The 24,727-nt window shown below is 43.0% G+C and overlaps 1 protein-coding gene across 27 annotated transcripts in view; it reads right to left on the bottom strand.

The window, feature by feature from the left end:
- Nucleotides 1-24,727, bottom strand: part of kif1aa (kinesin family member 1Aa) — a 259,928-nt gene that overhangs the window by 123,389 nt on the left and 111,812 nt on the right. For 12 of the 27 annotated variants that reach the window (XM_059650980.1, XM_048541717.2, XM_059650983.1 and 9 more), the window contains exons 9-17: nt 22,276-22,341; nt 20,331-20,348; nt 17,057-17,132; nt 16,066-16,144; nt 15,632-15,774; nt 13,127-13,165; nt 4,155-4,366; nt 1,806-1,885; nt 910-985 (exon numbers count right to left, since the gene is read on the bottom strand). In XM_059650980.1, coding sequence (XP_059506963.1) covers nt 910-985; nt 1,806-1,885; nt 4,155-4,366; nt 13,127-13,165; nt 15,632-15,774; nt 16,066-16,144; nt 17,057-17,132; nt 20,331-20,348; nt 22,276-22,341 — 789 coding nt within the window. The remainder of the gene's footprint in view (nt 1-909; nt 986-1,805; nt 1,886-4,154; nt 4,367-13,126; nt 13,166-15,631; nt 15,775-16,065; nt 16,145-17,056; nt 17,133-20,330; nt 20,349-22,275; nt 22,342-24,727) is intronic. The other 15 variants (XM_059650987.1, XM_059650988.1, XM_059650990.1 and 12 more) reach the window with 3 other exon arrangements.

Below are 24,727 nucleotides of genomic sequence, written 5' to 3'. Positions count from 1 at the left end.
ACAGCACACCCCTTTGCACCTCCATAAACATTGTTTGCAGGAGTGAATACATTAGTTCATCTCAGAACTTAGCCATCTGACATAAATGCAAAGGTCTCTGGTCATGTGTTCAATCTGCAACTACTGATGTTGCTTCCACATTGTACCTGGGATTATGGAGCAGAAATGAGGGAGCTTGGAGAACGAAGGGCCTGGAGCAAGCATGATGATGGGCATTGGCAAGAGAACCTAGCTGTTAAAAGCTTCCTGACTTTACAGCAGATTTGGCCCGTATTTCACAAACTGACTTAAATGACCAGTTCCTACAGTTTTCTGGAACCCACCTGCCTCTGGGAAAATACACGGAAAGGGAAACTTGCATTTCAGCGCACGGATTTAAATTGCAAACTCGATATCCCTGAAAGTAAGTCACATTGGGGAAAATGGCAGATGACGGAAATGGCCAGGTAACTTTGAAATTGTTGCCCACATGCGCCAACCTTCAGTCTCCTGAAGTGGGTTTGCTCAGCGTGGAGTGAGTGAAGTGTGTGTGCGTGCGTGCGCGCACTTTAACAAATGTTAAAGAACCTACATAAGTACTTAATGAGGCGCAGAGAAATCTCCACGTGTTCTGGCCAAAATTCATTTCTTAATGAAAAACAGATTAACTGGTCATTCGTCTCCTTTCTTCGGACCTCGCTGTCATGGTTCAATAAATAGCAACGACAAATACTCTTCGAAAAGAATGCACCGGTATGTGTGACTTTGGACTATTTCTGAGGGATGTAGCAAGGCTAAACATAGATATGGTTTATTTCTATTTGCATATAATAGTGAACATCTCTTCATCCAAGTTGCTGAGGATTGATATGCTTAGTGGCCAGTTACTGCTGGTCTGATCCACACGTGTTTCTTTCCAACAGAACTTACCTTCTTAGGGGAGAAGACACCCAATGTACCACCATCTTCACGCATGGCCACCCCCATTTCTGCAAGGAGAGCCTCTCTGTAACATGAATTCAAAATTATTGAGAATTTGCCATCAGTTTGGAAAAGGAAATAAATTTGATCTATTGATAGAATTTTGTGAATTAAAGGAATTAGGGATGTGGGATAACGTTTAAAGGTGGTGTAAAGTTGAATGGCAGCAGAAAAGACCGAGATCGACCACTCAAGCTCCTCTTTCTTATGTTTGTATGTAGTATGAAAACATGACTCAGGAGGGTGTCATTCAGCATTCAAGACCACCTATAGTAACTGAGAAACATAGGAAGAGTAATGAGTTGTTCACTTCCACAAACCTGTTCCACCATTCAATCGGATCATAGTTGATTCCAACACTGTAGAGGCCTTAATTTGGGTAGAGGTCTGTCTCATACCCATGGTTAATTTCTCCAGGTGTGATCTGTGGTGTCATAGCTTGAACGAAAGCATACATTCAACAAAAGAACCCCCCACTGTTTGTTGTTCTCACCAAGGTTGAAGGGTTAGACAAAAGCAGCAGCTATTGAAATTATTCCTTTCAGGATCTGGCACTCACAGCAAATGTTGAACATTTTAGTAAAGAGCATTTTGGTAGACTCCCTTGCCTCTTAAAGAACTATGTTGAATTTAAGGCCCAGTAGAGAATATGGGTCTGTTTGAGACAAATATGAGACAATATGATCAATGAATAATGTGAGAATCCAACCAGGAGTGTTTGGGTTAATACTTCTCAACAATGTAGAGTTAAGGGTTGAGCAAGGAAGTTCAGGTGAGATTTGATTGAAATTTTTGAAGGACATGTAAATGTGATAGACTCTGGGGAGAAGTTAGTCGTACTTCACCTTTCCATCCTTATGGCTTCTGTTCTACGCAGTTTTTCTTCCCATGTTTCGTTCAGCTCAGCAATTATCTTCTCTGTTTCCTGTTGACATAATGCTGAGATATCATCAATGCTCACTTTTTAAGCTGAAAGAGCTGAAGTGTATTCCCTGAATGATAGGTCCTCTGGCAACATCTTTCACGTAACAACTCTGGTAAGGTGGAATGGCTAATCCAACTAATATTTAGCTTTGCTGTTATGAAACTCACTGATGTATTTAATTCACACAGGGCTGGCAATTACAAATCATCCACATTACAGCGAGCAAGTGGACAGTTCAAATGAAGTCAACATGTGGTTTCCAGTTGAGCAATTCTATCTACTTCATCAATGAAGGGTTACCATTGCCATTGATAGCTGAAGTAACAGCATCATTTGGGCACATATGTGCCAGAACATAGCAGCCAAGGCATTATCGTGGAGACATTTGCCCATGTGCAGGATGGCATTACACCAGCCAAGACATTGTCCTGGTCAGGCTTAAACTCAGCTTTTAACTAACCCATGCAAAACATTCTAGAATGTGTCACATAGAATATCACAGTATTGATGTCACACAGAAATTTGGAAGTCCTCGTGCCTAAATCACAAAGGCCTAGCATACAAGATAACAAAGTGTGGAGCTGGATGAACACAGCAGGCCTAGAGTCTAGGGCTGAAACGTCAACTTTTGTGGTCCTAAGATGCTGCTTGGCCTGCTGTGTTCATCCGGCTCCACACTTGGTTATCTCGGATTCTCCAGCATCTACAGTTCCCATTATCTCTGGCCTAGCATTCAAGTTCAGTGGGTAAGGAGGGTGGGAACCGGAATGCGGGCCTTTATTTCAAAGAGAATTGAGCATAAAAATAGCGAGTCTTTGCTGAAACTACACAAAGCACTTTTTAGACCACATCTGGAGTGCTTGAATAATTTTGGGCTTCATATCTAAGGGAAGATATACTGGCATTGGATGCAGTTCAGGGAAGGTTCATTAGACTGATACCAGGTAGTAGGGAAGAGACTGTCATGTGAGGAGATGTTGGGTCTGTACTCACTGGAGTTTAGAAGACTGAGAGTCAAAAAGTACAAGATTCTTTGGAAGCTCAACACAGTAAATGCAGAGCTGTTCTTCTCCCTTATGGAAGAGTCTGGTACCTGAGGGAATAATCTCAGAAGAAAGGTCATCCATGTGAGACAGAAATGACGAGGAATTTCTTCCCCAAGAGGGTAGTGGACCTCTCCACTAAAGAGGGCTGTTGAGGCTGGGTAGTTAAGTACATTCAAAGCGGAGATAGATTGATTTTTAATCAGCCAAGGAATCGAATATAAAGCTCTAGTTAGGCTCCGTTTGGGATACTGTGTCCAATTTTGGGCCCCACACCTCAGGAAGGACATACTAGCCCTGGAGCGTGTCCAGCGGAGATTCACACGGATGATCCCTGGAATGGTAGGTTTAACATATGATGAATGGCCAAGGATCCTGGGATTGTACTCATTAGAGTTTAGAAGGTTGAGGGGAGATCTAATAGAAACTTACAAGATAATGTATGGCTTAGAAGGGGTGGATGCTGGGAAGTTGTTCCCGTTAGGCGGGGAGACTAGAACCTGTGGGCACAGTCTTAAAATTAAAGGGGGTAAATTTAAAACGGAAATGAGACGACATTTCTTCAGCCAGAGAGTGGTGGGCTTGTGGAATTCATTGCCACGGAGTGCAGTGGAGGCCGGGATGTTAGATGCCTTCAGGGCAGAGATCGACAAATTCTTGATCTCAGAAGGAATCAAGGGCTACAGGGAGAGTGCAGGGAAGTGGAGTTGAAATGCCCATCAGCCATGATTTAAATGGCGGAGTGGACTTGATAGGCTGAATGGCCTTACTTCCACTCCTATGTCTTGTGGTCTTATGGTCTTATGGAATGTTATGGGGAAAAGGCAGGAAAATGGACTGGAGGATTATCAGGTCAGCCTTGATCTGATGGAATGGTAGAGCAGGCTCAGTGGGCTGATTTGTACGTTGGTCTTAGGTATTAAGGTGAGTATGGATTAACAATTGTTGAGGCATTTATCAGGCCCTGAGAAAGGAGCATTCAAGGTGAGTTCATCATTTTTTTTCTTCCGCTCTCAGTCCTAATAAAATATATAGGCTATCGTTTCCAAGCTGTGCTATCTTTGCATTTGACCTACTGACTGAATTGGAACGCTGCACCAAATCTATTTCAGTTTTTTCACTTCTACAACTATTCAAGTTAATAATTTTATACTTTTGTCACAAATAATGGCATTTCCCATGAACTCTTTGTTTCCCTCCCAGTGTCACAGCCTGAGAGTGCTCACCTTTATTCGCTCAATGGCTTCCTCGCTGCCAGGGGCGATCATTAGCCGGTCGTGCAGGCTGGACACTGACCCCGCACGGCTGGACAGAGCGGACAGGGACGGTGAGGGACTCACTCCGGGCACCATTCCGGACACTGTGGAGAAATTGTCAGCTCGTTGATTGACAGCTGCTATTCTGCGATTATGGTTATTATTCTCTAAATCGTTCACGTCTATGGAAGGAAGCGGGATGGGAAGGGGGAGAAAGAGAGACAGGAAAGGAAAGAAAGAAAAACGAAAAGTTGGGTAAAATGAACTAAAACGGGATGAGAAATATAAGTTAGAAAGCAGACAGACACTATGAACGTGTGTAAAATGGATCTATGCTTGAGGGAGAGTCTGACTGGTGACCCCCAAGCATTTAAGACGTGCTGACTGTTGGTGGGTTTTGATGTTTTCTGCCAGTTTAGAATGGGCACGCATTACTGCTCAAGCTACTGACCTACTTCAAGAGAGAAAAGTACCAGAAGACATGTGCAATGCAAAGTCCCTAATCTAATCAGCTGGGAGATCTTGTGAACACTCAAAAGCCCACTTACTTGGTGCTTTCTGCTGCTCTAACTTCGCTCACTTCCACTGTGTGCTTTGCTGCTTGTTGTAATTTGGATATTCTGTATCATGTAAGATGGCTGCCCTGTCCACTTCCCTACTGACCTCTGGCTATACTGTTACTTAACAAACTGCAGAGTCTGTGGGTGGCATGTCATGGAACTGACGATCTTGGAGCAGGAGAAAATGAACAGGGGGTTCACTAACTCACTTTTGGTTTGAGTTGCTAACTTCCCAAGCATTTAGGAGTACCTAGCCCACTGGATCAATATGCACTGAGAGACAAGAGGGCTAATACGCGACAAATTATTTAGGGACGGTTGCATAATCTTGGGTCACCCAGGGGTCACAACTAAAAACAAACATTTTTATTTCTGTAGCCACATGGAGAAACAAGTTAACATGTTATCTGATTGAATTATCATATAAAATTATCCCAATTGGCAGCTTTCAGTATATTTCCACAGGGTGACTGCATTGTTTCGGTGGTGTAAAGAGGCATGGTCCAAGCAGATATCACGTTTAAATTCCCATGGTAGGCTGAAAGAACGAGACCTGCAAAAATGATAGTGCCGTATTGAGAGAGAGTTGATGTGACAGAATCTTGCAGGTACAGTCACCACAGTAAGATGTCATGTTGACCTCAGTGGCTAATGAACCCTCCCTCTTCTTCCCTTATAGAGGCATAAATATTCCAAATGATTACAGGGACAGGCACCTTCTCCTCACACAAGAAGTAACAGAACTGAGACTAAAACACTGGGGTCAATAAAGCCAGGGCCATGGAAATACAGGCTACATGCCCGCAAGAATTTTAAAAAATAGAAGCAGAGATAGCTCATTTTCTCCTTGACTCCATTCTATTAAAATAATATTTTAACATTGGATGAATCCCATTGTTTTGCTTTTTGGTGAGGAAATATAGTCTGTGATCATTAATTGGCTGAACAAATATATAAAGGGAGCACCTGTAACACTGGGGTAGGATGACAGAGGTGAGACTGACGAAGTCAATAAACTGTCATCACAGAAGAAAAGATACAAGCGCCTTGATTTTAATTTGTCCAACTGGTCTGCAGCCTATTAAAAGTGATAGCAGAGTATGATTTAAATATGGACATTAAAAATCAAGATATATTTCATAAAGAAGGGTGTAATTAGAGTTACTTTGAACAAGAATCCTGAGTCCATGTCTATATCATATTCAGGCATATTGCTCATGAATGCATATGCCTTGTGTGTGGCCCATGTTTGAATATGCCCTTTTTACATGTGCCTTCGAACTTGGCTAATTTTGTTTACAGTTATGTCCTATATATGATCCGTGGTCTATGTAAGCCTACTTGTTCTGTGTGTGAGCCCCAGATTTGTTCTTTATATCTTCCTATGCTCATAAATATCTATAAATGTTCCTTCAGTGTCCAAGTTCTGTGAATGTGCTCCTTCAGTAAATACCTCACATGTGCAGTCTTTGTGTTTGCATTTCATTTATGTCTATATTCTTTGCACATATTTGAGGCCTGTGCATGTACCGTGTGATGTGATGAGTGTACAACCTGAGTTTATGTAGGTGCTGGTTACGTACATATCATGAATATTTATGTTTTGTATCTCCACTGGGTCTAGTAAGAAAGGAGACGCCGTATTTTCTGCTCAGCATAGAAGTATGGCTGTCTAACCCTGTACTTCGTTACATTTCAGAGATACTTTCACAGTGAGGTCACATACGTGTTGAGTTGGTAGCACTATAACTTCACAGTTGGATGGATGTTGTTTCACGTGAGTACACTGGTCATTAAGTTCTCTCTTCATGGGTTCTTTGCCTGAAGACAGGTCCTTGGTGATAATTTCCCAACTTACAGACATGTGTTGAAGGTAGGGAAAGGAGGCAGGTCTTGAGCCTACCTCAGCTGTAACAGAGGAACTGAACCTTTAACTGATCTATACTCTGTCTCTCATCTGAACTAAGTGACCCTTTTGCTGAAATTTAACGGGGATTACTTTGACGTACTTTCTCAAAAGGAGTGGCACCCTGCATTGGAGATGAACAGGAGCCCTCAATTCCTTAGCAGGCCTACCCTGTCAACAGCTGAGTTGTGGTAATGATAGCTACTGTGCAGTGTGATTACAGACATCCTGTTCAACTTGCCTGAAACAGCCCAAAGTGTCATCAAAATCCACCAACAGCAAGGCATTTCTGTTGCGTGCCAAATTTGGTTGGGTGGGTTTCAGTAAACATACACCCCTTTCTAAATAAGCAATTTTGTCATTAGACACAGAGCAAGAAAGACAAAGGTGGAGCACACACACATACTCAGCAAGAGAGCGATGCACAGCAGAAACATTGCAATAGCATAAGGGATGCAGTCATATAGTATGCCTCTCAAGGAAAGGCTCAGCACCAGACGTACTATGTTCTGTCCCTAGTTTCAGAGCAGGATATGTGTTTGTTAGTCTTTAATGGTGGTTCAGTCCTTTAGCCCTCTGAGCTCTTTCCAATTCAGGCTTAATTTTCTTCCCTCCATAATCAATGGTCATGTGTTGAGTTACTGAGGTCCTCAACTCCAAAATGCTCTGCCTTTACTTCTCCATCTCTCTGCCTCTTCCTCTTTCAATCCACTCCTTAAAACCTACTTCTTTGGGCATGCTTTTAGTCATCTCTCCTCATTTTATTGGCTTGGTATCAAATCAGATTAATTGAACACCTGCAAAGTGTCTTGACGTATTTTATGGCATTAAAGTCATTACATAAATAAAGTGTTTTGCTATCCCAGTAACTTGATGTCACTAATATTTACATATCATTTGAGAAGCATTTATCTATTTACGCACTCACTAAAGAGCAAACTGCATGCGTAGCAAGATCTTTTGACAATGACAGTCATACCCTGTTCATTTTACGCTCACGGTTTCTTTAGACTTAAAAAAGGGCACATTTATTGTTAGTTTTTAGAAAAGATTTATTTCTGTCTCAGCAAAAGCTGGTGCATCAGGAGGAGCCATGAAAAATTCAAGAGGAAGAAGGGTTGGAGCAAAACTTGTATCAAAGGGCTGGTGAAGGATCAATGATACACTTAATATGTTGAGGGGACTGGTACTTTGTCTAATAATCTATAAAATGCTAACCCCAGAGTGTTAAGGAGTCTTGATCAATGAAAGTGGTGAAAGAGAAGGTAGATTTTTGAAATAATGGTGAGTTGAGGGCTATCATGAGCGAAAGAGGAGTTGAGGCCTGGGGAAGATCAACCATGATCTTGTTCAATGTTGGGTGGGTTTGAGGGAACGAATGGTGTACTCCTGCTCCTATTTCATCTGTATCTCAATGTTATTCCAACAGCTCCTATTCCTCATGTTCTTATCTATCCCTGCATTAATCTAACAGCTCCTATTCCTGATGTTATTTTCTGTCCCTGTGTTAATCAAGCAGCTCCTATTTCTCACGTATCCTTATGTCACTCTAACAGTACACCAAAACAGGCATGTGTGAATGGCATTATAACTGGGGTCATTGCTATAAGATGCAAGGGTAGAAGAGCTGCTATTGTTTGAGCGAGAGCACTGGATAACCCAGAGTCTGTAGCAAGGGTAGCAGTGCAGAGCCTTTTACTTACAGCATGAGAGAAAGCATCCCAAGGAGCCAGTACAACTATGTACTAATCTGGTCAGCAGTAGCAAGGGGAAACATCAAACCATAGAACCATACAATATGCAGAAGGCCATTCGATGCATTGCATCTAGGCCAGCTGTCTACTTTTCTACCCGTGCCTCATAGCCATGCAAATGCCTCCTTTGTTATCACTATGAAAGTTCTAGACCATAATTCTGGCCCCTTTAACTGCAAAGTTGCACATCATGAGATAAAGTTTAGTATTAAAACTAAGTTATCTGAGTGCACACAGGTGCAATATCACATGATCAGGTTTGATGCTGTCAGCATTTTGGACAGTAGATAATAGTAGTGGGGTGTGGTAGGGATAACCTCATTTAACAGAATGCTACCTAATGCACACTGATAAGAACAAATGTTGGGGTATGGGCAAGTGAGCTCCAGTAGCAGAGTGGTGTACTAGATAAATTGGTAGTAATGGACAGTGGGCTCCAGTTCACTTCATGCTACTGACGAAAGCCATTGCTGGGTATTCCCTATCACGTGCCATGAAGAGGGGCAAAGGCAACTTCTCAGACACAACATATCGAACAATGTAGACAAACTGGGTTCCGAGGTTGGAAATAAAAGCAAATCAAAACCAAAACATTGTCTCATGCACAAGCACCTTGCTTAGGAAGAATGCCAGTATCCATGATCCACGGTTTTCTCAAATTAAAATGTTCCTGAGGGTGTTGGAGAGGTCTCTACCAAGGCATCAGTTGTGGTCATTGCTGACTCACAGTTACAGCAATAGCGACTCCATCCCTAAAACCCAAACTCCCAGCTGGTGTTTATGTAAAAGGGTTTCCCTGACATTTTTGTGTGGAAATCTATTAAAATGAATTGCTGAGACAAGGTACTGGGACAGGTCTGACGCCTGCAAACAGCAGACATTAAGTCACACATACACACCAAGCTCTGAGAGGAGGAGGCATTTCTGCATACAGTTCTGAGGATTGGGGTGGGTCATTTGGGAAACATTAAGGTAGCAGTGCTCCTAATGTAAGCAGATCTAAACTGGGGGTGGGGGATGGTGGTTGCCATATCTGCTGGGCAAGAATGCATCTGGTCCAGAAAATTAGAAATAGTGGTGGAGAGATAACACTGCAATGGAACAATAGGCTGTATTTAAAGAGGTAGCTAGAGGCAACTGAGGTATAGTTCCAGGCTAACCAAATGCTAAAAAGGGGACTAGAGAGATAGACCATAGGATGAAACAAAAAAAGAAGGCATATGCAAGATGTCAAATTGATAATGCAAGTTGGAAACAGGTTGAATATAAATAGTTCAAAGGGGAACAAGAAAAGCAAGGCAAAGTGTGTGTATGAGAAGAGACCAGCAGTTAATACAAAAGGGAATCCCAAAATTTTCTACAGATATATTATTTGTAACTGGGTGGTAGGAGGAAGGATCAGATTGATGGGGGAATGTAAGGATTTTTGCATGGAAATGCTGGCAAAACCATTGAGAAAGAGTAGTTAGTTGAGACACTGCACTGAATTGAAATTGATAAAGAAAGGGAATTTCTCCCCCACGGCAGACGTTTCTAAGAACAGAGGGCAAACATTTAAAGTTACAAATAAGTGGCTCAGAGGAAATGTGATGAAAAGGTTTTTCAGCCAGACAGTGGTTGGGGCTGGTGGAATGTGCTGCTTGACAGGGTAGTACAGGCAAGTATTCTTGCAACATTTTAAGAACCATCTGGATGAGCACTTAAATTGCCAGGACATATGGACTAAGTGTAGGTAAGTGGGATTAGTGCAGTTTAGTATCAGAGATAATGGGAACTGCAGATGCTGGAGAATTCCAAGATAATAAAATGTGAGGCTGGATGAACACAGCAGGCCAAGCAGCATCTCAGGAGCGCAAAAGCTGACGTTTCGGGCCTAGACCCTTCATCAGAGAGGGGGATGGGGTGAGGGTTCTGGAATAAATAGGGAGAGAGGGGGAGGCGGACCGAAGATGGAGAGAAAAGAAGATAGGTGGAGAGAGTATAGGTGGGGAGGTGGGGAGGGGATAGGTCAGTCCAGGGAAGACGGACAGGTCAAGGAGGTGGGATGAGGTTAGTAGGTAGATGGGGGTGCGGCTTGCGGTGGGAGGAAGGGATGGGTGAGAGGAAGAACAGGTTAGGGAGGCAGAGACAGGTTGGACTGGTTTTGGGATGCAGTGGGTGGGGGGGGGGGGGAAGAGCTGGGCTGGTTGTGTGGTGCAGTGGGGGGAGGGGACGAACTGGGCTGGTTTAGGGATGCAGTTGGGGAAGGGGAGATTTTGAAACTGGTGAAGTCCACATTGATACCAATAGGCTGCAGGGTTCCCAGGCGGAATATGAGTTGCTGTTCCTGCAACCTTCGGGTGGCATCATTGTGGCACTGCAGGAGGCCCATGATGGACATGTCATCTAAAGAATGGGAGGGGGAGTGGAAATGCCCACACTGCCCTCCAACCCCACCACACCCGGCACCTTCCCCTGCAACCGCAGGAAATGCTACACTTGCCCCCACACCTCCTCCCTCACCCCTATCCCAGGCCCCAAGATGACATTCCACATTAAACAGAGGTTCACCTGCACATCTGCCAATGTGGTATACTGCATCCACTGTACCCGGTGTGGCTTCCTCTACATTGGGGAAACCAAGCGGAGGCTTGGAGACCGCCTTGCAGAACACCTCCGCTCAGTTCGCAACAAACAACTGCACCTCCCAGTCGCAAACCATTTCCACTCCCCCTCCCATTCTTTAGATGACATGTCCATCATGGGCCTCCTGCAGTGCCACAATGATGCCACCCGAAGGTTGCAGGAACAGCAACTCATGTTCCGCCTGGGAACCCTGCAGCCTAATGGTATCAATGTGGACTTCACCAGTTTCAAAATCTCCCCTTCCCCAACTGCATCCCTAAACCAGCCCAGTTCGTTCCCTCCCCCCACTGCACCACACAACCAGCCCAGCTCTTCCCCCCCACCCACTGCATCCCAAAACCAGTCCAACCTGTCTCTGCCTCCCTAACCTGTTCTTCCTCTCACCCATCCCTTCCTCCCACCCCAAGCCGCACCCCTACAGCTACCTACTAACCTCATCCCACCTCCTTGACCTGTCCGTTTTCCCTGGACTGACCTATCCCCTCCCTACCTCCCCACCTATACTCTCTCCACCTATCTTCTTTTCTCTCCATCTTCGGTCCGCCTCCTCCTCTCTCCCTATTTATTCCAGAACCCTCACCCCATGCCCCTCTCTGAAGAAGGGTCTAGGCCCGAAACGTCAGCTTTTGCGCTCCTGAGATGCTGCTTGGCCTGCTGTGTTCATCCAGCCTCACATTTTATTATCTTAGTGCAGTTTAGTGTTTGTTGGTCGGCATAGACATGGTGGGACGAAGGTCCTGTTTCTGTGCTGTATGACTCTGTTGTGACTTTGAATGGTGGCTGTACTTGAAGCAAATGAGTCATCAGGACTAGATGGGATGTATTTGGGGACAGTGAAGAAAGTAAGGAAAGAAACTGTAAAAGCACTGGCTGTAACCTCCTAATCTTCCTTAGATAGAGGAGTGATACCAGTGGAGTGGAGAACCACAGCAATCGTACCCTAATTCCAGATATGGTGGAAAAATGTTCCCAGCAGTTATGGACCAGTCAGCTTAATCTGGACAATGGACAAGCTTTTGGATAGGGTAAGTCAGTACAAAATTTACAATCATGCAGATAAGTGTCAAATACATTGAGGAAAGCCAGCACAGATTTGTTATAGCCGAATCATGCTTAGCTAGTTAGCAGTTTTTTTAAAAATCAACTAACCAAGATCACCAATGAGGGGAGTAGAGTCTGTTATTGTACATGTTGATTTTGAAAAGGAATTTGAGAATAAGCTCACCCGCTGGGGTAAATCCTATAGCTTCAAAGAGGTGGTGACAGCATGGCAATGAGCCGGCTGAGCAATAGGATGCACAGTAATGATTAATTGTTGTTTTCAGTCAAGAGAAAGGCGTACAGTTGAGTTCCCCAGTGATTAGGACTAAGGAATACATTACTGACCTGGTTTGAGTATTTCAAAATTTGAAAGTATTGTGGTATGTGAGGGTGATAACAATAGACTTCAATCGGACATAGATGGGCTGGTGGAATGGACAGACACATGGCACAAAGATTCAAGGGATCAGGCCCTTCAGGTACATCAACATATCAGAGAAAGGTGGGGTTGGTCTTGTCTGAGAACATTGAGGAGAGATTTGATGAAGGTTTTCAAAATCATGATTGGCGTAGTTGGGAGAGAAGCTGTTCCCATTTGTGGACGAATCCAGCGCTAAATTGGCTTAAAAGGGCAGATGATGATCAATGAGGAAAGATTAGCAAGTGGGTAGGAAGTCGAAAATGCTGCTTCAGAACGTGACAGAGGCAGATTTAACTACGGTTTTCAAAAGGAGCATTGGATAATTATCTGACCTGAAAAGGACTGCAGTTATCGGAAATGGGTGGTTGGTCCTACTTGGTCTAATAGGCTGGACACACAAACACACATGCACACACATACTCTCTAACACTCTAACACTCCCCTTGGGCAATGCCATGGTGTAGCTGACCCATTATGCCTTTAGCCACCACCCTTGATATTGACTAATGAACCTAGGCAGCGGGACGAAAAGGTTCTTTGTCTCATGCTGTTTTGTGAGGGGCTGTGTTTGAGCACACGTGCGTGTGAGGGAAGCATTACAAGCTGCTACTGTGCTACGCCAACTATTTACACACATTTTCTTCCAGTTCTTTTGTCATCAGGCACCGGAGTCACTGAGAGATCAGAGAAAGGAGAGAAACAAGGGTGAGAGGTCAGAATACACAAAACAGCTTCACATCCACAACATCGACAGAAGGAATGAAACACCGTGCATTTACTTATAATAAAATAGACATCAGAGACAAAATTGGCACCGAGGAAACATGAAAGATGGAAAGAAAAGGGTTGGAAGTAACTTAAGGAAGAGGCAGGGTTTAGGAAAGAAGGCCATGACAACACGCAACATAACCAAGTAAAAACCAAGCTCTCCCATCCCACTTCAATACTGTCTTGAGTATATGGAGGGTAAAGATTTCTTTCATGGCTATGTACCTTGGTGTGATGCAGATACTTGTCAAAACTCTTGGGTGCCCCCCAACTGGAATGAATAGGATTCAGCTCAGTATCAGAAATTGGTTTGACAAGCAGCCCTTCACACATTGTCTTTCTTTCAATATTTTAAACCCCTGTTCTCAAATTAACATTTAGATAAGGTGATTCTTACACTGTATGTTCCGTAGGCTTTTCCTTGAATGATCTTTGCTGTCCTTTATGGGTATTAGCCAAGAATGGGTGAGGAAGGAATTTGGGATTTTTTTCCCATGTGAAAACCCTGACAGCCTGCATAGAAAATGGTCTTCAGCCAAAGTAATTGTGCCCCATTCTTTTCGATGTGAGGACCAGCTGAGGTCAGTTGTTACGATGTACATAATTGGGAGGTTGGATGTATCCGATGGCCATCACACAGTAAGTAGACTTTACAATAGAATGCTAATAATAAACATTGCACAGTAAGGGCCAGGTTTTCACTGATGAGGTGAACAGCCCAAAGTGGGAATTTCCTGAGTCATCAGATTGGCCTCAGTAAAAGTTATCCCAAGTTTGGCAACTTTTGTTCATGGGGAGGGGTGAGGGTGGAAACAGAGTGGCCCACTGGCAGAGGCAACCACGGGCAGGCAAGTGTGGAGATACTTTGATTTTCCATAGCTTCATCCTAAGCTGTTTCAGAAACTCTTAGGTCCACTACCCCTCATCTCCAAACCAAACCACTTCTCCCCTCCCATGCCTACCCAACCACCATGGTTACTCAAACATACTCCATACTAACTCATGTCTCTCACCTAACCTTCATAATCCCTCATATCTTCCACGTTACCTCCTGAGGCACTCACCCAATTCATTCGATAGACAGACCCCAAAAGCACAGGAGGCTAAAATGATTCATTCAATGGTACTCCTTCAAAAACTCCATTCCATACAAACTCTTAATTATTCTCAAGTTGTTTGTTTCTTATAAGAACAAATAAACCTCTATATTCAGATCAAATATTTTTAAAAATTGGCACTTGTAATTGTCAATCAAACAATGAAATCTAAGATAATCATGACATTTGAAACACAGTCAAACATTCATAATGGTATAACTATAGCACTTGGAGAAATCTCAAAGAACTTAGTTGAAACAACATAACTGTTTTGTTTCTAACAGGCAGAGATGGCATGTCAATAAGGTCCAACAGAGGGCTTTGTTTTTAATCTTTTAAGGACAACTGCAGTCTATTTGACACTTAAAAAAAAGGATTCCAAATACTTCATATCATGACAATTACTTGGAGCTTATCTACCTTCTAAGCGCGTTTACATGTACCCCATCAATTTGTGGCTCCCACACAGAGGGTTACGATCCTTGCAACTGCAAAGTTGAAGATCTGTTTGAACTTTGCACTGAGTTCAAACGGCCTTACTGAGTTCAGATTTCCATCCTGTGAGAATAATGGCCTGTCCCTTACCCTGACTGGCAAAAGTCGGACCCATCAGGAAAGGGAATGGGACTTCAGTGTTTGGCCATTTTTAGAGGCCTGTGGAGTTTTCCCAACTCAAGCCTAACATGTCGCGAACAATTTATAATAATATTTGCCAGATGATACAAAACAATTTCAGTCTTAAAAGAGAAAGAAAGCCAGGTACTTGCCCACAGGGTGAAATCTACAGTTGGGGGGACCTGGGCAGCTCATACTTAGCTGTGGTTGAATTGAAGCATTCAAGGGGGTGGGGGGAAGCTGAATGAGTATTTGGATTAAAAAAAATTGTGTGAGGGTATGGGGAGGAAGTAGGAGATTGGAACTGGATAATGGCGCTCATTTAACGAGCCATGCAGGCATGATGGGCTAAATTGTATCCTACAGTACCAGAACATTCTGTAATTCTGTGATGGCAATCTAAATCTGCCCCTTTTGAGCAGTGACCTCAGGAAACACAGACCAGGTGAGCAGTGACACCACAGAACCATAGGATCATAGCATCCCCACAATAGAGGCCATTTGGCCGATCAAGTCTACACCAACCACTTATCTAAGATTACCAGTGGTCAACAATACAGCAAACCGGGTAGCTTCCCTTGTGGAGGATAGGATGTGGGGGTGGGGTTCAGAAGGTGGTGTCTAACATTTCCTGTGACACAATAGCACATTGCTGCTTACGATCAATAATGTCACCCAGTCCCTGTGTGCAGAGCAGATCTCTCAGTCTGGACACTTCATCCTTCAGTTCCCGGATCAACTTGTTGTTGGGGTCCTCGTTAATGACTGCATTGCACCGGATCTGTTTCGCACGATCGGCGTACCTAAGCAAGAGAATGAACCAGATGGCATGTTCATTAGACTGGATCATGGGAGCTAGGGAAGAGTTTGTGAAGGGAGTAGGGAAACAGTGTTCAACTTGCTCGATGTTTCATTATCTTCTCCCTCTGGGATCCCTATTCACATCCTGGCACAATTCCACCTTCCCTTATGTCAGCCCCCAACCATAGTCCAGATCTATCCTCATACACCCCTCCCCCTGACCTGACCCTAGATGACCCCTTCTTCCAACACATCAGTGAGACAGCGCTTAGGTGAGTTCCTCTGGTCCTTACCTCAAGGTGCTAAGTGTCTCATCGTAGTTGATGTCAGCTGGACTAAGGGCTGCGACCATGGCCGTCCGGGAATTGCCCCCTGTGGAGAAGGAAAACATTAAGTCCCGTGCCATTGATCTCTCCCTCATGCCTAGCTCCAGCCTAATGCAGCCACTCCAGCTTAGTTCTGTGCAGGACAGTGCCCACCCAAGGCTGGCCGGTGGCAGGCATGAGTGGAACCATTGCTCTCAGATCACTGCTTGGCAAACCCCACTTGCTCTAACGGCCACAGCAGCTGAGGCTACAGCACTATGCTGTTTAAATACCTTCTCCAACATATATCGTACAGACCTTTTCCCATCTCATCCCTTGGCAGGGATCTGCAACTGAATTACAATCTTCATTGTGCTACTTCAGGCCTGGTACTGCCCGCCTCATCCCAGTTTCTAGACTGATCATCTGTGTAAAGCGGTTCCAAAACTCTACCCTCTGGCAGGCAACTTGAAATTAAGCAAATGCATTTTGCTTGCAATCAGTTCTAGTGAGAGAAGTCACAGCATATTGATAGCACCCCTAAGACTGAATCAGAAAATTGGAATCTCAGGAAATTTGAGTTGACTCTCCATTGCAGTATTGCATGGTTGGGAAAACTGTCTTTCTGATAGACGGCATTTAATGTCTCCTTTCTCCCTCCCCCTCACTTCCCACCAAATACCGAATTACCTCCCGCTTTACAATAGTGAATTACACTTCAAACTGCACTTCAGTGATTGCAGAATACTTTGGACTGTCCTAGGGGGACAAAATAGGCTAAATAAATGCAGGCTTTCTTTGCAGTAAGGCTCCCAGTTGAAAGGACGACAGGCAAGTCATTGTATTAAACAGATCTGTTCAGCAACTGTTTCTAAGCAATATTATTGACCACCCAATCTAATAGTTGGACAACACAACATCCATTAGGTAACTGCTAACCTCAGTACGTTGCTGCATGGAGGAAAGAGCTGTCTCTTACCCAGGTTCTCTCGGAGTAACCATGTCAACACTGAGTCTCTGTATGGGATGAAATCAGTTTTCTTCTTTTTCTTGTTCTGATTAATATTGAAAAGTATTGAAACAAAAATCAGAGACAGAACTCAGTACAAACATGAATAGGACAGAGCAGTTCTAATGCACAAATCATCAGTATCCTTCTCAAATCAGTTTGTTTATCATCCCAGCTCTCTTTAGGCACTGATTCGTCGTACCATAACCCCCTGCCTGTTCCACTCCTGTTACCTTTGGTGGTGAGTGATGGTTGAATGCTCTCTCTCCAGTTCAGGCCAATGGGTCTTGGAGTGATTGGTTCCATAGATACTGGTTCAATCTCTTTAACTGAGAGGCAAGGGCACTGAGATGCAAAATGTGACTGAGGTTCTGCAGATGACAATGTAGCATCAAAGTGCAAAAACCCTTTCAAATTTTGCTACCTGATTTGGATAGCCAGGTGGTGGAAGATCGCATTCATTCCCATTCATATCCTTCTGGAAATGATAGTAGACTTTGAACTTGACTTTCTACTTTGGGTAGATGTATTCTAACATTACGATAATGGTGCGAAGGCTCCCTCCAATGAATTTAACATTAATGCCTTCGCAATGCCAGGGTAATCTAATGCAAGATAGCCGAGTGCACAGGGTCATGGCCTTAGCCAGGTCAAGTTAGGTTGTAGCAGTCATTTTTATTTCCTTAAGAGAGAAAGTACAAATAAAGTACAGGAAAATGGGGTTCACAATCAGATCAAATCAGATATTTTTACATTAAATTTCGGAACAGGCAAGTCGGAATGGCCTACGGTTTCTCCTAATTTAAATATTTGTATTAATTTGAACATATGCCTAGTTGAGAGTTCTATACAATTTAAATTAAATTTTAATTGACTTAACCACAATTGTGTTTCGGAAATTATTTCACAGTCCATCCTGTTCAATGTCAAAAATCTGTCTAAAGTTCTTGGAGAGATGCTCAGAGTTAGCAACTTCTAAGCACGATAAGAAAAATCAGCACAAGGTAAGAACACACTATTAAACACACCATGATATTGAGGTTCCAATCATTAAGTTTCTACCTACTTGTGCTAGTTAAGCTTAAAAAGTTATTGGAAAACCTACAATGTTTGCTGTCTTTTAACTGGATAAGGAATTAGATTCAAATAAAGTGCAAATCATAGTCCAATATATAATACTTGCTCAAGGATCTTGTGGCATGGTGATAATGTCCCCCTTATCTCTGAGGCAGGAGGTCCACATTCAAATTTCACCTGCTCTCGAGAGGTGTCATCACATCTTCAAACAAGTTGATTCAAAAATATCTACAATACTTGCTCAAAACCTGAGCAACTTCCAGTTGAGAGAAGGTCAATCGTCTAAGATAGTGAACATTTAACGGTGTGAGTGAAAGGATTTTGAGTGTTTTTATAAAATTATTCAGGCCCATTAGCTCCATTTCACTTTACAAATACTTGAGAATTTTCAGCATGTTCAGTTTTCAGTCCCTAGAAGTGTTAAGTTCTTACCCTCCAAGGGCAAGGAAGATAATGGTTTACCTTAATATCCAATGAATGGAGCTCTCTTTCATACAAAATGTGAGGGATCAACAAATTAATTGGCCTGACATACTGAGCTGCAATTCAGTAGTTGGACATTTTTTTATTAAAAGAAGAACTAAAATCGTCTTGAAGAAATACACATGGAAGATATGCACGGACCTCTTCCTGTACCATCCAGCAAGGAGCTTACACCATGCAGTAACTATGCATTTCTCTCACCACCCCCCCACCCCTGTTTCTGCCCCTTGCAATACAGGCTTGGTATTATTAATAAATGCTTGACAGTAATGAACTTAAACATTGCTTAAAGGAGACTAGAAGTTGAAGCTTTTGTCTTACACTCACCACAACGAAGATTGCAAGAAATGGACTTGAGTAAATAGATTCAGATAAAAGCAAAACACCGTGGATGCAGGAAACTGAAATTAAACCAGAATATGCCAGAGAAGTTCAACAGGTCTGGAAGCATCTTCTGAAGCAGAGTCATACTGGGCTTGAAACATAAACTCTGTTTTTCTTTCTTCACAGATGCTACTGGACCTTCCATGTTTCTCCCACATTCTTTGTGTTTGTTTGAAAACCCAAAAAAGAAGTCACACAGCATGAAAAGAGGGTGATGATTAGTTGCCCTATTATTGGTGTGGCAATGAAGCAGGAACAGTTAACTCTTAATCTTAGTTTTCAGACTAGACAGGTATAATCTGATTGGTCAGAGTTTTGCCATGCGGCTGCAGCAGAGTTTGGTTGTCTCAATGGCCTTTCATTTGGCAAAAAAAAGATGCAATGCATGTATGCGTTCTTTTTGTCCAGATAAAACTGGGTTCTGAGTATTTATATCCTAACATCCCAATGATGGTGGACTCTATTAAACAACATGTCTTGTTGCCTATACCCCACTCATAGCAGGCTGCTTGTTCTCAACCAGCCTGTGCTTGCAACCTCAGAAAAATATATCCACCATTAGATGTGGTTCTTTAATTGGAAACCATTTATGAAACAATCTGAATGTGCTAAGAGTCACATTGGAAACCAATTTATGATCATCAGTCCCTCTTGCAGGGTCTTCCATTTGTACCTGTAGAAACTACATCTCTCAGTACTTGGAACCCTGTTTTATCAAGATCAAAAGAATCTGTGCATATATTGCATCTTTTTAAAAATAAAGTCCTAGATTTAACCAAACGATGTTACATCTCCATAGCAAAACCCTAACCAATCAGAATCTATTTGCTTGCTTTGAGAATTAAGATTGACAGTTCACTATTCTTCCTGCATCTCAGTGCCAGTAATAGCCCAGTCAATCAGCATGCTCTTCTCATTCTGCAGGAAACTATGTCTTTTTTTTATTCTGTTCCCTGCGTCCTAGTCCTGATGACTGCAAGATATAGAACTTCAACCTGTGGTTTCTATCAGCAATGGTTGGATTATTACATGCAGCTCAAACTGAAAGTGACCTGGCTCAGTTTGACACCTTTAAGCATGAGCTGACTTCAAGAGCTTTCTTGAATTTCCTACAGTACATCAGTTAACCTCCTGTGCATCACCCAAGTGCCTAACTCCTCATGGTTAATCCCATGCTGTTGTTGACATGTTATTTAACAGCCTATATATCACAGCTGAGACTGCTCCTGAAATGCTCTGAGCCGAAGCATAGGTTAAACTGTGTTAGTGTAAATATAGGAGAATACAGCATTAGCCATACCTTGTTTGATCCAGAATCCTGTAATAAACCAAACAAGGAAAGAATTTACTGAATAGATCATAGACACATGGCAGATCAAAGCAGCTGCAACATTCAGAGGGCAGTACTGACTTCATTAGAAACTTAGGGGAGTCTACCATTTCAACCATTCTTGGTACAGTCAGGGTTATTAAATTCAAGACTATTGCAGTAACAATTGGAGACTGAGCCTCATCATTACAACCAGGACTCCTTTTATATGGAGAGTAATCCAGAAAGACTATTCTTAATGTGATCGCATGAGGTCTAAATTTGGTTTTTACTTGTTTCAGTATGCCCTAAGTTAATTATACATTAATTATATTGAACAAATGCAGACAGTGAACATTAACTGGGGATTCAGTTGAGTCCTAAGAAAAATACACACTAAATTAAGTTAGGAGGTACATGCTAATAATTAGTAACATTGTAAGTAAATTTTAAAGTGTTAGTAGTAACTTCAGTTCTACCCTTCACAAACTGGCTTTCTGGAGTAAAACATCTTGTTCTTACATTTTGCGATTTCTGGAATTATTTTCTCCATTTATAATCCCATAAAAGCTGTGAAAGGCCACCTGCTAGGCCTATCCTTTCAAAACAAAAAGGTTGACATTTGTCTGTGCTTTGCTCATAATTCAGACTGAGTACTGAACTGCTACATGTGTATTTCAGGTAAAGCACTGAATTTAGGCTCTGTCTGCTCTCTCTGGCGGGTACAAAAAGATCTGATCACATTACTTCAAAGAAGAGCAGAGAAGTTCTTCACAGTGCCTTGTCCACTATTTCTCCTTAATTAATGTCACCATTGCTGTTGGAATGACTTTGGTGCGTGTGAATTAGTGGTCATTTCTCGACAACAATGTTTAAAACCTAAAAGGACAGCACTTCGTTGGCTATAAATTGTTTTGAAATGTTCTGAGATCATGAAAAGTTCAATGGAAATGTAATTCCTTCCTGTAATTTTATTTTTCTGTGACAGTAGGGATGAACTTTGCGCACTGTCTCACATGCCAGGAAGGTTCCCTTGTCAACCAGGACTGGACACAGTACTCAGATTAGGATCTGACCAGAATTCTGACTTAGAGACACCTGATGAAGGAGCAGCCCTCCAAAATAAGCCTGTGGGACTACAATCTGGTGTCGTGTGACTTGTGAGCACAGTCATACAGATGTACAGCACAGAAACAGACCCTTTGCTCTAACTCGTCAACATCAACCAGATATTGTAAACTGAATAAGTCCCACTTGCCAGCATTTGGCCCATATCACTCTAAACCCTTCCTATTTATATACTCATTCAGATGCCTTTTAAATGTTATTACTGTATCAGCCTCCACCACTTCCTCTGGCAGCTCATTTTATACATGCATAATCCTTTGCTTGAAAAAGTTGCTCTTAGGTCCCTTTTAAATATTTCCCCTCTCACTTTAATCCTTTTTCCCTTAGTTTTAGAGTTGTCTGCCCTGGGGCAAAGACCTTGGCTATTCACCCTATCTATGCCCATCATGATTTTACAAATCTCAATAACGTTATCCCTCAACCTTCAATGCTCCAGGGAAAATAGCCCCAGCCTATTCAGCCTCTCCAAACAACTCAACCCAACCAGCTCTGGGAACATCCTTACAAATCTGTCCTGGACCCTTTCAAGTCTCACAACATCTTTCCTATAGCTGGGAGACCAGGATTGAATGCAGTATTCCAAAAATCGCCAAAGCAATGTGCTGTACAGCGATGACATGACCTCCTTGCTCTGACTCCAATTCTACTGTCGCAGCTATTGATTTTAACATCTTACTGACCTTGCGAATTGACACCCTGCATTGGGTCAGCACATTGGGTATTGATGCAGTTTATTCTCTAATGCAGAGTGATGCCAGCATCCGTATTACACCAGAATCAGTGAGTAAGAGCACCAGGTTGAACTCACCACATCCGCCAGAGCGGAGATGACCTTGCCCAAGGTGGTAAGGGATTTATTGATATTTGCACCTTCCTGTAGCAAACAAGGAAAAAGCCATTAAAAAAAGAGCAGGCGAAACAAAACTGAACGCAGATCCCATTCCTTTTGAATTGAAACAAACTCAGACGTAACAATTTGATAGTAATGGTTTCCTTGGTGTTTTATAGACCATGCATGGAACAATTTTAAATAAATCTATTCATTCTACATGCTCAGACACTCAGCTACCATCAATAAAATAATGCAAAACAGAACTCTTCTTTTCAAAGGATTTGCCTGAATTTAAATTATATTGACTGCAAAGACTTTCACTCAGCGTTTCCTGCCCACCCACCCAATCCACCCCCTCTCCTGAATTTGACACGATACATCAGTTAACCTCCCATTTCACATTCAAGTGCTGAATTCTTTATGCATCAATTCAAATTCAGAAGTGAAGGAACAGTGATATAATTTCAGGATGGAAGGTGGCTCGGAGGGAGGGGGAAGCTGCATGTGTGAGTGTTCCCATGCATCTGATGCCCTTGTTCCTTTGGGTGGCAGAGGTTTATGAATTTAGAAGGTGCAACAGAGGAGTTCCTGCGGTGCCTCTTCTACATGGTGCACACCGATACCACGCATTGGTGGTGGAGACAGTGTGTCAGGTTGGTGAATACAGTGGGAGTTAAACGGACTGTTTTGTGCTCAAAGTCGAGCTTCTTAAGTGTCGTTAAGGGTCACCTACATCCTGGTAAGTTGAGAGTATTTCATCACAGTCCTGCCTCTTAGATGGTGGTCAGATTCTGGGGAGTCAGGATGTGAATTAGTCACCACAGGATACCTAGACTTTCGTAGCTATAGTATTTCTATCTCCGGTCCAGTTCCCCACTTCTGATCTCACGTTGGAGGGACTGGCATTGATGGATAAAAACTACAAGAACTGTGGATGCTGTAAATCAGGACGGAGTCCTTTCCCCATCCCACAGATGCCTTTGCCCAGCTCCAACGCTCTCCTTCTACTTGGATCACTCACTCTGGCCTTTTACCTGCATTCAATCTATTCATTGGGAACTGTCAACGTGACATTGGTTGCCTCAATTTCTCTGTCCCCTGCCCTCAGTCCAACTTGTCTCCCTCTAAACTGATTGCACTCCGTGCACTTACATCCATCCCTGACTTTCTGATTAAGCTTGCGAATAAGGGTGGTGCTGTAGTAGTCTAGTGCTGCAGAAGCTGGGTGCCAGCTCTCAGATACCTCCTCCTATCTTCCCCTGGACCATGACCAGGCCATGCAAGATCTGGCCATTGTATCAACCACAATCACTGACTTCATTTCATCTGGTGTTTCCCCCCTGCCAATGCCTCCAAGCTGATAGACACCAGGCCCGCACATCTTGCTTCTAACTCCATTGTAAAGTCCAACAAACAGGACTGCCCGAGTCGACCCATTGTTTCTGCCCGCTCCTGCCCCACAGAACCCATCCCCAAGTCTGAGGAAGGGTCACCAGATGCAAAATGTTAACTGATTTCTCTTCACTGATGCTACCAGGTTTGCTGAGCTTTTCCAACAACTTCTGTTTTTGTTTCAGGCTTTGATGAAGCAGTGAAGACGGGTGGAGTTTGGACACTACCCTGAGGACATGCTGCAGAGATCTCCTGGCATAGCAACAACTGACCTCCAACACCCCAAATCCTCTTCCTTTGTGCCAGGGATGATCTACTAGCAGCGCGTTTCTTCCCAATTCCTATTGATTCCATTTTAAAAATCCTAAAGAGCTGTTAATGCTGAAACAAAAACAGAAATCGCTGGAAAAGCTCAACAGGTCTGGCAGCATCTGTGGAGAGAAATCAGCGTTAACTTTCAGGCCCAGTGACCCTTCTTCAGTTCTGTTGAGGCTTTGCAGCAATTTCTGTCTTTATCTCATTGATTCTCGTTTTGCTCCTAGATGCCACATCAAACAAATGTAGTCTTAACATCAAGAGCAGTCACCTCACTCCTCAAGTGTGGTTGTTTCGACTAGGTTTGAACTAAGGCTGTACTGATACCAGGAGTTGAGTGACCTTGGCAGAACTGAGACTGAGTATCAGTAAGAAAGTTACTTCTGATCAAGTAGCACTTACATTTGAGCCCTCTATCGCTTTACTGATGATCAAAAGTAGACAGATGGGGAAGTAAATGGCGAGTTTGGATTTGTCCTACATTCTGTGTACAGGACATATAGGAATTTTCAAGTCAATGTGAATCAGAGGAAAAGCTGTCTGATATTTGGAGTCATACCTAGTGCATAGAAAGTTGATTGTGATTGTTGGAGGGCAGTCATCTCAGCTCCAGGACATCTCTGCAGGAGTTCCTCAGGGAGGGTCCAACCATCTTCAGCTACTTCATCAATGACCTTCCCTCCATCATAACGTCAGAAAGGGGAATGTTCACAGATGGGTG

The sequence above is a fragment of the Stegostoma tigrinum genome, chromosome 14, assembly GCF_030684315.1.
Source record: "Stegostoma tigrinum isolate sSteTig4 chromosome 14, sSteTig4.hap1, whole genome shotgun sequence".
Classification (NCBI taxonomy): Eukaryota; Metazoa; Chordata; class Chondrichthyes; order Orectolobiformes; family Stegostomatidae; genus Stegostoma; species Stegostoma tigrinum.
The sequence above is the reverse complement of the archived record's forward strand: the minus strand, read 5'-3'. Positions and strand labels throughout refer to the sequence as shown.